Source organism: Pseudorca crassidens, chromosome 3 (assembly GCF_039906515.1).
Source record: "Pseudorca crassidens isolate mPseCra1 chromosome 3, mPseCra1.hap1, whole genome shotgun sequence".
In the NCBI taxonomy this organism is placed as follows: Eukaryota; Metazoa; Chordata; class Mammalia; order Artiodactyla; family Delphinidae; genus Pseudorca; species Pseudorca crassidens.
This window is the reverse complement of record NC_090298.1, coordinates 81,523,632-81,538,775: the sequence shown is the minus strand read 5'-3', so window position 1 is coordinate 81,538,775 and position 15,144 is coordinate 81,523,632. Positions and strand designations below refer to the sequence as shown.

The window sequence follows — 15,144 nt, the reverse complement described above, 5'->3', positions numbered from 1 at the left end:
ATCAAACTACTACTGGCATTTTTCACAGAACTAGAACAAAAAATTTCACAATTTGTATGGAAACACAAAAGACCCCGAATAGCCAAAGCAGTCTTGAGAACGAAAAACGGAGGTGGAGGAATCAGGCTCCCTGACTTCAGACTGTACTACAAAGCTACAGTAATCAAGACAGTATGGTACTGTCACAAAAGTAGAAATACAGATCAATGGAACAGGATAGAAAGCCCAGAGATAAACCCACACACATATGGTCACCTTATCTTTGATAAAGGAGGCAGGAATGTACAGTGGAGAAAAGACAGCCTCTTCAATAAGTGGTCTGGGAAAACTGGACAGGTACATGTAAAAGTATGAGATTAGATCACTCCCTAACACCATACACAAAAATAAGGTCAAAATGGATTAAAGACCTAAATGTAAGGCCAGAAACTATCAAACACTTAGAGGAAAACATAGGCAGAACACTCTATGACATAAACCACAGCAAGATCCTTTTTGACCCACCTCCTAGAGAAATGGAAATAAAAACAAAAATAAAAATATGGGACATAATGAAACTTCAAAGCTTGTGCACAGCAAAGGAAACCATAAACAAGACGAAAAGACAACCCTCAGAATGGGATACAATACTTGCTAATGAATCAACTGACAAAGGATTAATCTCCAAAATTTACAAGCAGTTCATGCAGCTCAACAACAGAAAAACAAACAACCCAATCCAAAAATGGGCACAAGACCTAAATAGACATTTCTCCAAAGAAGATATACAGAGTGCCAACAAACACATGAAAGAATGCTCAACATCATTAATCATTAGAGAAATGCAAATCAAAACTACAATGAGATATCATCTCACACCGGTCAGAATGGCCATCATCAAAAAATCTAGAAACAATAAATGCTGGAGAGGGTGTGGAGAAAATGGAACACTCTTGCACTGCAGGTGGGAATGTGAATTGGTACAGCCACTATGGAGAACAGTATGGAGGTTCCTTAAAAAACTACAAATAGAACTGCCATATGACCCAGCAATTCCACTACTGGGCATATACCCTGAGAAAACCATAATTCTAAAAGAGTCATGTACCAAAATGTTCATTGCAGCTCTATTTACAATAGCCAGGAGATGGAAACAACCTAAGTGTCCATCGACAGATGAATGGATAAAGAAGATGTGGCACATATATACAATGGAATATTAGTCAGCCATAAAAAGAAACGAAATTCAGTTATTTGTAGTGAGGTGGATGGACCTAGAGTCTGTCATACAGAGTGAAGTAAGTCAGAAAGAGACAAATACCATATGCTAACACAGATATATGGAATCTAAAAAAAAAATGTCATGAAGAACCTAGGGGTAAGACAGGAATAGACAGAGACCTACTAGAGAATGGTTTTAAGGATATGGGGAGGGGGAAAGGTAAGCTGTGACAAAGTGAGAGAGTTGCATGGACATATATACACTACCAAACGTAAAATAGCTAGTGGGAAGCAGCCACATAGCACAGTGAGATCAGCTTGGTGCTTTGTGACCACCTAGAGGGGTGGGCTAGGGAGGGTGGGAGGGAGGGAGACGCAAGAGGGAAGAGATATGGGAACATATGTATATGTATAACTGATTCACTTTGTTATAAAGCAGAAACTAACACACCATTGTAAAGCAATTATACTCCAATAAAGATGTAAAAAAAAAAAAAGAAACTACTGCTAAAAGAACTTTTCTTCTTTTACATTTTATAAAATAAAGTACCCATATAATAAGGTCATTCTGCATTAGTATTAATTTACTCAAATAAAGATTGATTTAGAGGTTTGGTACTAATTTATAACTTATAAATGAAAGGGAGCAAGTACTTGGTGGTTTAAATACTCCCAAAGGTACCACAGGCTTTTAAGACATTCATCCTCACAGTCTTTCACTCAGGCAGGCACCCATGATACTGGGGGTGGGAAGAGGGCAACGCCAGGTCAAAAGATAGCCCATTTCAGGCCTGCGAGGGAGGCTCATCGAGGCTTCGCCTCACCTGACCGTTCTGACGACGAAGTACACCAGCACCGCGCCACTCACCACCATCAACACGGTCAGGGCTCGTTGGGTCATGGGCTTGTCGCCGGGGTTTGGGCTCACAGCGAGGACGCCACCCACCGGGCCTTCTTCCCCCGCTTTCCCGCCTGGGTCTTCGGCTGCAAGCCCCGCACTGGGAGTGCTGCTATTGACGCCCTCGGCGCCCCGTGGTCCCTCGGCTTCGGCCGGAGCGCGGCCCGGGGACTGGGCAGCTGTGGGGCCGGACGGCAGAGGTGGCAGGGTTCGCGGCCCACGGTCCGGAGGCATGGGATCCGGCACGGCCTCGGCCGCCTGCAGCAGTACCTCCAAGGGCCCTCTCAACTCAGGCAGCAGTAGCAACAGCAGGAGGGCGGAGGCGAGCAGGTGGCTGAGGCAGCAGCTACAGTGCGTCGCCTTCATTTTCCCCGGACCGCCCTCTCACCACGTGGGAGCTGCCGGGCCCGCCGCCCTGGCTCCAGGTGGGACCATGGGCGCAGTGAAGAACGAAGGGTGACCAAATCCCGGGCTAAGACCCGGCCACAGCAGGTGGCAGAAGCGTCAGCGGCTGCAGCTGCCGGGATAACCGGAAGTTCGTACATCTCAGCAGCCACTGCTACCAGGGACGCTTTCGGTTGCTAACATGCCGGGGCTGGCGCGTTCCGTGACGTCAGGCGCGCAAGACCATCTGCGCACGCGCCCTGCCAGAGGCGCGGGGAAGAGATCCGTGGTTGGCTCACAAGTAAGAAAGTAAGCAAAAAAAAAGGTGTTTAAAGTGTGCAGCAGCTCTTTGCATGAAGAAAACATGAGAGATTGGAAGCTCGTAATTTGAGTTCGTTGGTGCAGAACTGCAGAAACACAGCTAATCATTTATTAAGACCGCCTTGACTTTTCCCTCAGCTCAGGTACAAATTTTAGACAGGTTTCTTCCTGCCTCTAGGTCCTTGACCTCTCTTTCCTTAGGGTATTTACGTTAGAAAACTTGTAAATGTACATTGATTCTCTGCATTTTTGAAATATAAATCTTTAAAAAAATTCTTGCCGGTGTTACAACCCAGGGCTGTCTTTCTTAAGGAACAAGGAGCCATCCTTTTGAAAAATGTCAACAAAGAAGATATCCCTATTCCCCAGTCTCTTTGGAAGGGTAGGAGCCTAACTTAGGCAGGCATCTTGTTTCAATTTGTAAAACTACCTCCTGCCACGAAGCTACGAGAAAATTTTACTTTTTCTTTGGGTAAGGCTAATTAGTAAACAGAATTGGCCTAAGAGCCTCCCTACTCTTAAAATCTCATAAGCTTTTTGTTATTTTCTGGTGAGTTGAGCTCAGAGTCCTGGCCCCTCTTCTCTATTGCAGTAATCTTGGATAAGTCTTCCTTGCCTGTTTAACTTTTTTTTTTTTTTTTGCGGTACGCGGACCTCTCCCTGTTGTGGCCTCTCCCGTTGCGGAGCACAGGCTCCGGACGCGCAGGCTCAGCGGCCATGGCTCCCGGGCCCAGCCGCTCCGCGGCATGTGGGATCTTCCTGGACCGGGGCACGAACCCGTGTCCCCTGAATCGGCAGGCGGACTCTCAACCAGTGCGCCACCAGGGAAGCCCTGCCTGTTTAACTTTGACATCAGTAACACGGAACTTTGGTTTGAGCAGATACAAACACACACCAGACCAGAAGTCAAAGTTAGTATTTGTTCTTTTAAAAACTTATTCATTCAACAAATTGTTTAGACTTTCTACTCCTTTCTTAGCACTGGGTCTGAGTATTGAATAGTAGGCAAGTGAGATATGATCCTTGCTCTCTTAGCACTTAGGTTCAAATGGAGATAACAGAATAAACACTTGCATTCATTCTGATTCTGAAGTGTGTGTTATAAATGACAAGTACAGAGTCCACAGTAAAAATTGTGTAAAGGACTATTGTAGGTAAGGTGGAGAGGATAGTGTCTTCTAGCTGCTTGGGGGTAGCAGAGCAATGCAATTGCTCTTGCCACGTAGAATTGCAGGGACTAGGCCTCTTAATGCTGGGTTCCAGTGTGAGGAAGACCATCGGTGACACACCCTAATTTTAGCTTCCAACCTGGGCATTTATCAGTAATGAAGTGGCTCCTTGGGTTTCTTCTCTCCCTTATTCACAACCTTATTCAGAGTCATATGTGGAAGAGAGTTAGTATGTAATGCCACTCCCTTCCACTCCTCAAAAAAGTCCAATATTCAACAATCAAAAAACAAAAAAAGTTCATCATCATCTTTCTTTACAGTATCTCATTTTTACCATTTTGTTCCTTGTCTTGATTAATGGCATTATTCTTCACTCAGGTGTTCAGGCATAAAATCTTGGAGTCATCCTTTATCCTTGGCTTTCCACTGGCATCATTGCTTGCCAGTAACTGCAAAGTGCTAAATAATTCTGAAATAGCAGAGTTAAACTAGTGATTCCAAATAGTTAGAGCATATCATGTTCTAGTGTTTCTCCAAATGTGATTCTTAGCTACCTGAATCAGAATCAGAAATGGGATTTGTTAAAAATGCAGGTTCTAGGTCACTATTCCAGAAATTCTAAGCCAGAATTTTTGGGATTGGGGACATGGACTCTGTATGCATTTTTATTAAGCTCTCAGGGTAATTTTTATTTGCACTAAAGTTTAAGAATCTCTTCTCTCTCTCACCACCTATGTCCAAATGTTGTCAAATTTTCTCCATTTTCCTAATGTCTCTGTCACTAATCAACTCTTTTCTGTTCCCTGCCTCTGACAAGGGATTATTTTTATATTGCTAGAGATCTTAAACCTGCAGATTATTGTGTTTTTTGCATAATACTGTATTATTTGTAAAGTGGCATGAAACAGTATTTTCAATTCAATCACAGGAACTAGGAGCAAGTTTCCTGGGAGAAAATATTGTATTTTGCTTGTATAATATAAAGTGACAATTTGGGGGCACACATGTCTATTTAAAAGACAGATTGTCAAACTAAGTATAATTGGTGTTTCTGAATTTTTTCTATTAATAATAATGATATTTGTTCATTTACATGTTTTAATTTGTCTCACAAACAAGTTGTGCCAATCACTAGAGATTTAAAAACATATAGGGGAGAAAAATTATTAGAACAAGTAATTTATATCAATTTACTTAAATTAATCTGCATACTAGGAAAAGACCACCATTATTCTAATTTATCAGGGAACACTCCAGCTGACAGAACAACAGTCTTCCGTGGAAATCTGTAAAATACCACTGGCCTGATAAGTAAAATCTAACCCTCCCTCCCTGCTCTAGTATTGAATAATAATTTTGAATATTAATTAAGCATCTATTGTGTACCAGATATCATTTTATCAAATGTTAAATGACTATCTTTGTTTAGTCCTTACCAGAAAAAAACAAACTAAAACTAAACCATTATTCTGTTTTACAATTAAGGAAACTGAGATCAAGGATAATCAAAATGGTAAAAATCAACATGAGTAAAAACAATAGAGCTGGGCAGTGAACCCAGGCAGTCTAGCAACAGAGGTGGGCTATTGCGTGCTGCATTTTATCTTCTCCTAGTTCTAGGTTTCCATGATTTGAGTCTAGCTTATTGTCTCAATCAGCTATTGCTAGATTAATGCTGCATAGCCAGTAACTATAAAGATATCAGTGGCATACAGCAAATAAACATTTATTTTTTCTCCTGTGTTTTTGGTAAAGGTGGGATTGACTAATTTAAGTTGACCTTGTGGGTAAGTGGAAAGGGGATAGGGAATGGGCATAAGGAGAAATGAGGAGCCATGTATGTCTTTTTTTTTTTTTTAAACAGTGAAAACAACTGGTTACCCAAAGTCCCACCTGATGCCCTGACACACACCTCACTGGAGAGAGAAGGTATGTCACATGGCCACTTCTAGCTTCTGGGAATCTTGGAACTTTAATGTTAAAATGGGCATATTCTAGTCCCTGACAAAATTTGTTTATGTTAGCAACAAAAAAGAAGACAATTTATATTGATAGGCATTTCATTTTCAGTTCTATCTAATAGAGAACAAGGCTCAAATGAGTGTTCTCTGGTGCCAGAATTCCCTACCTTCCCTCTTCCCCTCCCATTAAGGAAGAGGGAAGGTAGGAGGTTGGCTCAACTGGAATGGTCATTCATAGCGACATCTGATAGATTGAGTCTCTTATACTTTAAGTGGCAGTTTATTTCCACATCAGGTGGGACTGTCTATACCCTGAAGTCCAAAAAGAAAAAGAGTTCAATATGAAAAGAGAATACAAACTGATCACAAAACCAGGAAGTCAAGAGAATGTACTAAAGAGCTCAAACGTGAAGGCAGAATTGGAATGTCAGAGGACAACTAAAGAGCAACAGTTCAAGAATAAGAAGGAACAGTGTTGTTGCGGTAGGTACCACATAACCAAGTAGGAATATGAATAAATATTAGGGTTAAATATCTAAAAGAAAATGACCATGTAAATGGACTATGGTTCCTGACAGGAAAGAAACAAGGTGAGCCCCACAGTTTCCCTGGATCTCTGCCTGGGGAAGATTTCCCAGCTATAGTGCATCAACCTGGAGTTCAATCAGAATGTGCAAGTCTCTCTTATCTGAAGAGGCAGAGGTCAGAATTCTGGGCTTTTGAAGTGGTTGGGATCTGTGGACCAGGGCATTAAGAGAAGGAGTCTGTGGAGGTCATGAAGTTCATGTGGTGGTTTCCCACACACCCTTGACTGAGAGCTGGGCAGTACCACCAAACACAGCCACACAAAGTTAATAAGAGACTGGCTGTTACAGAGGTAAGAGCAGAACAGAGAGATTAGACATTAAGCAGTGCTGGGGACTTCGAACTTAGGGCCCAGACTTCCTGAATAGACCCTTTAACACCTCCTAACAAAGTGGGAATCAAGCTGAATCACTGCTTTATGATAAAAGCCACACCCAGAGAAAGGCCCTGTTTATACCCACTTTAACAAAGCTTAAAACCAAGCCCTAACGAGATTCTTAGAGGAGGCAGAGTTTTGAGATTGGATCTCACCAATTTACAGGGACTTGGAAAACAGATAAACAGAAATTATACAGTCTCAAGAACAGAGATCTAAAAAGATTCAAGAAAAAATGAACAAACCCCCTTGAACTTATGGACCAATATTACACAGTTTAATATATATGCATTGGAGCTCCAAAAGAAAAAACATTATAATGAGGCAATAAATATTTTTGAAAAATGATTGAAAAACTTTCACTTACAGTTCCAAGAAGGTCAGAGAGCAGTTAGCAAGATAAATACCAAGAAAACTGCATATAGGCATATCAGAGTCACACAGAGAGTCACAGATATCAGAGTCCAAATTAGAACGTCTTGAAAGGAGCCATAGAAAAAAGATGCATTCATTACAGAAGAACAATAATATATATGAAGGCAGAGTTCTCATCGGAAACAATGAAGACCAGGAGCGGTAGCATCTTTAAGGTGCTAAAAAGAAATTAAAAAGTTATCCAACTTGAATTATATATCCAGTAAAATTGTCTTCCAAAAAATATGGCAAAATAAAGATATTTTCAGGCAAGTGAAAGCTGAGGAAACTCATTTCAAACAGACGGCACTACAGGATGTTTTTCAGGCTGGATGGAAGTGATACAAGATGGAAATTTCGATATACAGGAAGGAGAGAATGGCAAGTGGAAATGGAAAATCACTGTGTAAATGCAAAGATCAATTTTTTAATTCTCTTCTAATTTTCTTAAAAAGAATTTAATGCTTTGCATAAGGCCACGTTTATGATGCATGTACCTGTAAAAACATGGCAATAGAGCATAAAGGTAAAGGACAAGGGAGGTGAACTAAATGGAAATATACTTTCCCATTTGTGAAGTGTGACATGTGAAGTTTGAAATGTCAGATGTGAAGTGGGATTATGAAGTAGGAAACTCCTAAGGTTAGAAGTGGAATGTTTATAAGTAGAATCATGCTGTTGTAAGGCTATAACATTTGTGAAATATGAGGTGGGAAATGTCAGGTGTGAAGTGGGGTTTATGAAGTAGGAAGCTCCTATGATTAGAAGTGAAAATTGAAGTAACACAATATTGATGCTAAATAGGCATTGTTAAAATAATAATAAGGAGAAATATCGTTAGACTTACAGCAACCAGCCAAAAATAATGAATAGAGTTATATCTATGGAAAGATAATATAAATATATAGCTACAAATAAAAATATATCTTTGGCAAGTATTTCTTACAGTAGATCATGAAGATGGCATTTTTTCTAATAAAAAAAGTGATACGTTGATACTATTGAAGTTTAGAAACTTACAGTTTAAAGAAGCAATAATTCTACCACCCTGAGAATTTCCTTTATTCCAATATTATATATGTGCCTGTATGTATGTATATATACATATATAATTTTTTGCTTGTATATTTAGTCCAATAAGTATATATAATTTTTATTCTATTTTTATATTTATGTCATAAATAATATTTTGTCTCAAATATCTTTGTAAACATGAATTTTAATGATTTATTATACGTAATCACTACGTTGGACAGTTTCCCTTTAGCTGGAGCACTGTTATGAAAAATATCACTGAAGTATTATTTTATTTAAATATTTTCTGCATCTCTGCCAGTGAATTATTTCTTAAGGGAATATATGCCAGTGACCTCATTTTAGGGTTTTAGGTAGACAGAGTCTCTCTGTCTTAAAGATTTAAAAAATAAATTTGTTGTGTCAGTTGTTTGAAAAGCAGAAGTGGATAGAGCTGAGGCAATACTAAATGGTGAATGGTCTCATAAGCTGTAACTGAGCACCCAATCCAGTGAATAATAACTGTGGGAAGTAAACCCAAGACTGTGGTCTAAGTACAGGCAAGAATACAGGAGGGTGATGTCTGAGAGTGGAGCCAGTATGGAGTAGGGTGATAACACCTTTGCCTCCCATTCATTGCCATCATCACTTGGGAGAAGGTAAGGCCTCATTGAGGAGGGTTATATTAATTAACATTTCAGCCTGTGCAGCAGTTTAGTGTTCCTAAGGTGAGGGATAGTCTATTGGCAATGAACCTAAAAGGAGAAGTCAGTGTCAGGCTTGAGGGGAAAATAGAGATTATTTTGTGAGACAAGGCAGTTATGACTGGCTTTATATGTGCACAGTATAATCTTCCTTAGCACGAGTGTCACCAAGTGGGTTAAAAACTGCATTTATGGGGCAGTGGGAATTTACTGAGGCATGAAGAGACATTGGGATCATAGGGTCATGAAATTTATAATCTGTAACAGATATGTCTGTAACTGTCTGCTCTAGGGCCTCTTCAGTGCAATATAGGGTGGTGGTTGATATTAGTAGGGCAGGGGAGGAGGTGCAGTTTATGTCTTAAAGCTGAGAAACAGGGCAGGCACCTCAGAAAATAACCAAATTCACCAAGGCAATTAAATATGCAAGCCTTTGTGAACAGATCTTGCCATTCTTTGATAGAGCTGAAGCCAGATTTAGAATTTGTTGGAGACAATATACTTGTGTTTTTAATTCCAGAAAGAGCATATGATATTGGGATAGTAAGCATTATATCTTAAAATGGCTCATTAATTTGGAAGGATATACTTGATGCCATGTAAGAGAGAGAAGTGCTTCCTAATGATCAGTTGCTTCTGTATGATGAAAACCGACTAGTTTTTAAATATTTTTATTTAAATACTTTAAAAATATTTTTAAATTTTTGAGAAATATTTAAAAATTTTAAAATATTTTTATTTGAACAGATACTAAATTTATATGGTTCAAAATTCAAAATGTACAAAAGGATATTTACTGAAAAACTGTCTTCCATCCCTATTTACCAGATAAACAGTTCCTCTCTCAGAGCCTAAATATTTTCAGTTTCTCATGCATTTTCCAGTGATAAACATATGTATACAAGTTATATAAAAGTGTCCTTTTTAACACAAATGAAATGGTAGTATTCTTTACATACAGTTTGGTACTTTGCTTTTCCGTTGGTGTTATTTTTTAAAATACCTTGGAGATCTTTCCATATCAGTACATCATGAGATTTATCATACTGTTTTATTCAGGGCTGAATTGTGATTTTTGTGAGCCCTAGGTTCTTTTGCCTTCTTTGACCCCTTTCTCCATAAATAATAGTAATAGTAACAGTAATGGTAATAGTAATAATAATAATGTTCTATTTTATGACTGTGTTGGTATAAAGATGAATATAATCAAGGTTGGATTCATTATTATTTATTATTATTATATTTATTTTTTCTGATTTTAAAAGAAATTTAAATTAGCACATTTTCATGGGTCCCTAAAAGTACTGGTGAGCCTTAGGCACTATGTCTATTGTGACTAATTGAAAGATAAATCAGCTCTGGCTGATTTTATTATTACAAAGTTTTCCATAATAAGGACATTATTTTAATCAAGTCCTTGTTGATGAACAGTTAGGTTGTTTCCAAACTTTTTGATTTTTTTTTAATAGTAAGGAGTTTAAAAACTGTAAGCTAAACAAAAAGATGCAGCCAAACATAATAAGTATTTACATACTAATTTAGAATTGTACTACCTTGTAAACTAAAATTATTATTTTATTTTATTTTCCTGCATTTTTTAGCTGGCAGTAAACCAAATAGTCACCAAGTGCTAGTGGGGCATGTGAAATAGCACTTTTTGTTTCTCTGTCATGATTTTTATTTTCTTTTTCTTTCTACATACACCATCCCCTTCTCTTTGCCTCCTCCTCCTTTGATTCAGATTAATATTACTATTCTCTTTACAGTTCTTCCTTCTTTCCTATTGGTTCTTTAAGTTTGTCCTAAAGGCTTATTTATATTTAAACACTTTGGTAGAATTCAAAGATGAGGAAATGGCCAGTATTGTTAATATTTGAAATGTGCCTGCATAGAATTTCCCTGGGCTGAATTCATAGATAAATAGCCTAACACAAAAATTAATTCATATGCTGTGAAATGTCTTATAAACGAAATGATCAAATTGTCTTATATCCTTGATTCTCACAAGTTTATTAACTGTATTATGTCTTTCTCTTTATCCCATCCTTTATGCCTATCTCTTGACAAAATCATTTCTTAGGTCTATATATTGGCTATCTTAGCATTAACATGAAACTCTTACAGCATACTTAGCTGGCTCAGTATGGCTTCTCTCAGTGAGATATTTTCCCAATTAATTTTATGTTTGTAGATCAGCGGTTAAAACTAAATGAGGCTGGGGGTGGGTAGGTAAATGCATATATAATCAACTAGGGATTGATGGTCCTGTCTAAAAGTAGATGTCATTTACTTTTAGTCAGTTTTCATCATACAAGACAAGAAAGCATAAGTTGATTTTTTTCTCAAAATAAACCATAAATTCATATATTTATGTGACATCACTTTTTAATTAGCAAGTAAAATAAATAAAAATATCAAAAAAACACTGTGCAGTCAACACTGCACACCAAATCAAATATATCTGTAAGCTGTAGAACTCATTGGTCGGCAGTATGAAACTTTTGTGTAAACTCTTCAAGGACAGGAATTTTTCACTGCCTTTGTATTTAACAAGTATGCCTGCATGTGGTTGGTGTTCAGTAAATATAGGTTAATATACAGAATGAATAAAAAGTAAGATTTCTAATTTTGAATAGTAGTAATAATGTTTCTTTTATTCATATACCACAGCTCTCTAGATAGAAAGATATAGTGCAAATTCTTTAGGTTAATCAAATTCCATTACTTGAAGGAAAAAAATTAACACTAAATAGATTTTCATATGTAGAGTCTTAGAATTCTTACATACTATATAGAAGTAAATGTAATCCTCTAAATTTTGTTGAAGAGCAGAGGAATGTCTAGAGAGGTTCTATAAATTTTTTAGTGGACAAAAATACTGAAGGCATGACTAAGCTTAAACCTCCTGATTTTTAAAATTGGACCCTTTTGTACCACACAATGTTTTATACTCTGTCACTAGTGCTATCTGTCAACAAACAGTTGGATAATAAAAGGACTTACTTCCTACATCTATAAGGGGTTTAGATTTTTAAAAATTGAACCTTTTGTTAGTAAGGAAAAAAGTTTAAAATTAGAAGTAACTGTTTTTTCTTATTCTAAATGGAGTTAATATAACTACCAGATTTATGCAGCAAAGTTCGATTTTATGAGTACAATACATTAAAAATTATTTAAGCCATAATGAAATTTGTAACTGGTCTGAAAACTAGTTTTGCCATGGTTAATCATTCACAGCAGTGAATGATTCTTCCTGTTTTATCAAGTAAACCCATCTAATTTAAAGTTGAAAATGATATAGCATATCCATAATGCTCATCTCAAAGGATGACAAGAATCATTGAGCAAATATGTAAATCTGCAGCTTAAAAAAATTAGGAATTTTCCTTTAAAAATCATCATCAGATATATTTGCTATATAAATATTTTGTTGCAGTCCTAACAAGGATTCCTTATTATGCTAATAAAGATACCCAAGTAATTAATTAATTATTTATTAATCTTATAATTAGATACCCTAGTAAGGATATGCTAATCAGGCTTCCATGCTCATGATCACTACCAGCAATCAGCACAGGCATACTAAGAAGTGGAATATGGGAGATAGTCAAAGAAGTATTTCCTTCCCATGAACGCTATTGCAATTTCCAATTTTGATTTTGTAGGAAGGGTACAGTAAAATAAAACTATGATGGCAACCTACCTGTAACCTCAGGAATGCCCCAGAGTGTGTATAAATCTGCTGAGTGGGTCCTAAAGGTGGGGGAGGAGGAGATTAGCCTGTGCCTAAAACTTCTAAACGGAACCAGGTGGTACATCCACCCACCTTGGCATATCAAATAAATGATCACAAGCCACAAGCTCATGATGTAGCTCAGATATTTATCCAGCATCACTCTCCTGCTTATGCACTCTACTTACTCATTTACTTCTTGGCATACTTCTTGGTTTGGTTTTATTTATGTTTCTTTTGAAGGCATTTACCCTACACTTGGCCTGCATCCTGGCTTAGTGCACTGCAGCTTCAAGAAAAACCTCTGAAAAATTATAGAATATGTATAGAACTATTAATTAAAATTTTCATACATCTTATTGTGTCTGTGCGAGAAAACTTCACTAAATTAGGTAAAGGCAGTTAAGGGAAGTAGAAACTAGGAATTCCATTATTTAATATCTGCACTGTTCCTATGTTTTTTAAACAAACAACTCTGTTCGGTGTGCATCACTGGAGGATGCTAATAAATATAGCAGTTCTAAAAACATACACTGAACATCCTGTCATGTGAAAACTACATATTCTCTCACAACAGAAGAAACAATGATGAAAAGCCAATTCTGTACTTTAAAGTCAAGACAAATACAGCAGAGGGAAAAGGAAGGAAAACAAGTATCCAAGAATGATGTCAATCTTTGATGATGCTTTAATTATTATCTTGCTTATCACCAGGGGAAAAATACTTTCCATTCCTGGATATATCAGACCTTATTGATGAGAACTTTTAAAATAGATTTTATGCTTTAGTGTGATTCATTCATTCATTCATCCTTTGAATTTATCAAACCTGTATGAGCACTGCATGAACATCTTCAGTACCTCCTCTTTGGAAGATGCTTCACACTCACACTTCCATGGTCACTGGGCAGTCTGACCCCACTTTTGATCCACATCTGGCAAGTTCTAGGTGGGCACCTGACCCAAGGTAGGCCATTCATAATTCATTACAATGAATTTGGAACTGGCACTAAGATTGGTCTCATACCTGGGAATGTTTATTGAATGGTTAAAATGTAAAATCTCAGCCAAGCTTTCTGCGATGTGAGCTAGGGTGTAGCCAAAGCTGATACGAATATTGAAAAAAAAGTGACATGATAGGAACAAACAAGATGAGGAGTGGATAGTGACTGTAAGTTTGTTTGCTTTTGTAGGTTTGTTTGCTTTTGTTCATTTTGTTGTTTTATTGTTTTTATTTTGAAACCTTAGCTTAACTTGAAGCTGCATTTACTCTCACATTCTTGTATGCATCTCATTTAAACAATTTATCTTTCAATGTAAAACTCTTAAGAGCAGAGAATTTTAGAAACACAAAAATCTCACTCATACAATACTGTCCCGTTTTGTTAAACGTATTTTGTGAGGGCAATATTTTTGTGTAAAATTATCTAAAACTCTGATTTGTCAATACATAATACAACTCAAACCCTCAAATTAGATAGTTCTGTAACACATCCTATCTAATATATTTCTAAATAATTTTAAACTGTGCAAAAAAATCGATTCATATATTTAAGAGCAACTTTCTTTGAACTTTAAACAGATGTATTTCAGAAAAATATTTAATTAGATCTAAAGGACAGATTTTTCAGTAAAAAAACAATAATTAATTGCATTAAGAATTTCATGTATGAGGTTAATATGATTGCTTTTTGAAAACCAATATTACAGGGTGGTGAATAGGTCTTACCTGTAACTGGGAATTGGTAACTAGGAACGAGAACTGAGGACAGGGAGACTTAAATACTCTGTATTCTAGGGAGAGCTGAGGACAAATGAAGACTAGACACTTCTTTGGGTTTATTTAGAGGACATTATCACTCCTGTCCTACTGTGGACTCAAAGATGTCCTTAAGGAGAAAGGTAGAAAAAGAGGATAGTTGAAGGCAAGGAGCAGAAAAAAAAAAAAAAAAAACATTTCAAGTTTCTAACCCACTAAGTTTAAATTCAGTAAAATGGTTTGCTTTAACTGGAGAGTTTTCATTATCATTTTTGGACTGCCTTCTATGAAAGCAAGATTCTCAGCAGTGTAATGCTACATACCTACATGTTAGGCTTCCATGTAAGAATGACTTACGTGCAGAATTCCTCTTTGAAAAATGGAAGTTGTATAGACTGTAGCTTTGAAGCTTCTGCCTCACATAGCTTAGAAACATAAAAAGTACATCATTAGGCAATGGGGCAGTAGTCACATCTAAAATATTTAATTATTATTAGCATTTTTAAAACTTTTAGCTATAAACTATAATATGCAGTGTTAAAGTGCAACACACAAATCTATATCATATGATCTGAAACTATCAATTACATAAATCAATTTATGGCTTAGCATTATTAGAATTATGT

At 37.0% G+C, this 15,144-nt stretch overlaps 1 protein-coding gene and 1 long non-coding RNA gene across 5 annotated transcripts in view; one reads left to right on the top strand and one right to left on the bottom strand.

The window, feature by feature from the left end:
• Positions 1 to 2,645, bottom strand: part of FAM174A (family with sequence similarity 174 member A) — a 35,239-nt gene extending 32,594 nt beyond the window's left edge. Inside the window, exon 1 of one of the 2 annotated variants that reach the window (XM_067731323.1) lies at positions 2,025 to 2,645. In XM_067731323.1, the coding sequence (XP_067587424.1) occupies positions 2,025 to 2,464 (440 nt within the window). In that variant the 5' untranslated portion in view covers positions 2,465 to 2,645. The remainder of the gene's footprint in view (positions 1 to 2,024) is intronic. The other variant, XM_067731322.1, reaches the window with a different exon arrangement.
• A 96-nt stretch (positions 2,646 to 2,741) lies between these two features.
• The window catches only part of LOC137220752 (uncharacterized), a 532,799-nt gene continuing 520,396 nt past the window's right edge, over positions 2,742 to 15,144 (top strand). For all 3 annotated transcript variants that reach the window (XR_010941779.1, XR_010941777.1, XR_010941778.1), the window contains exons 1-2: positions 2,742 to 2,946; positions 5,837 to 5,901. This is a non-coding gene — a long non-coding RNA (uncharacterized lncRNA). The remainder of the gene's footprint in view (positions 2,947 to 5,836; positions 5,902 to 15,144) is intronic.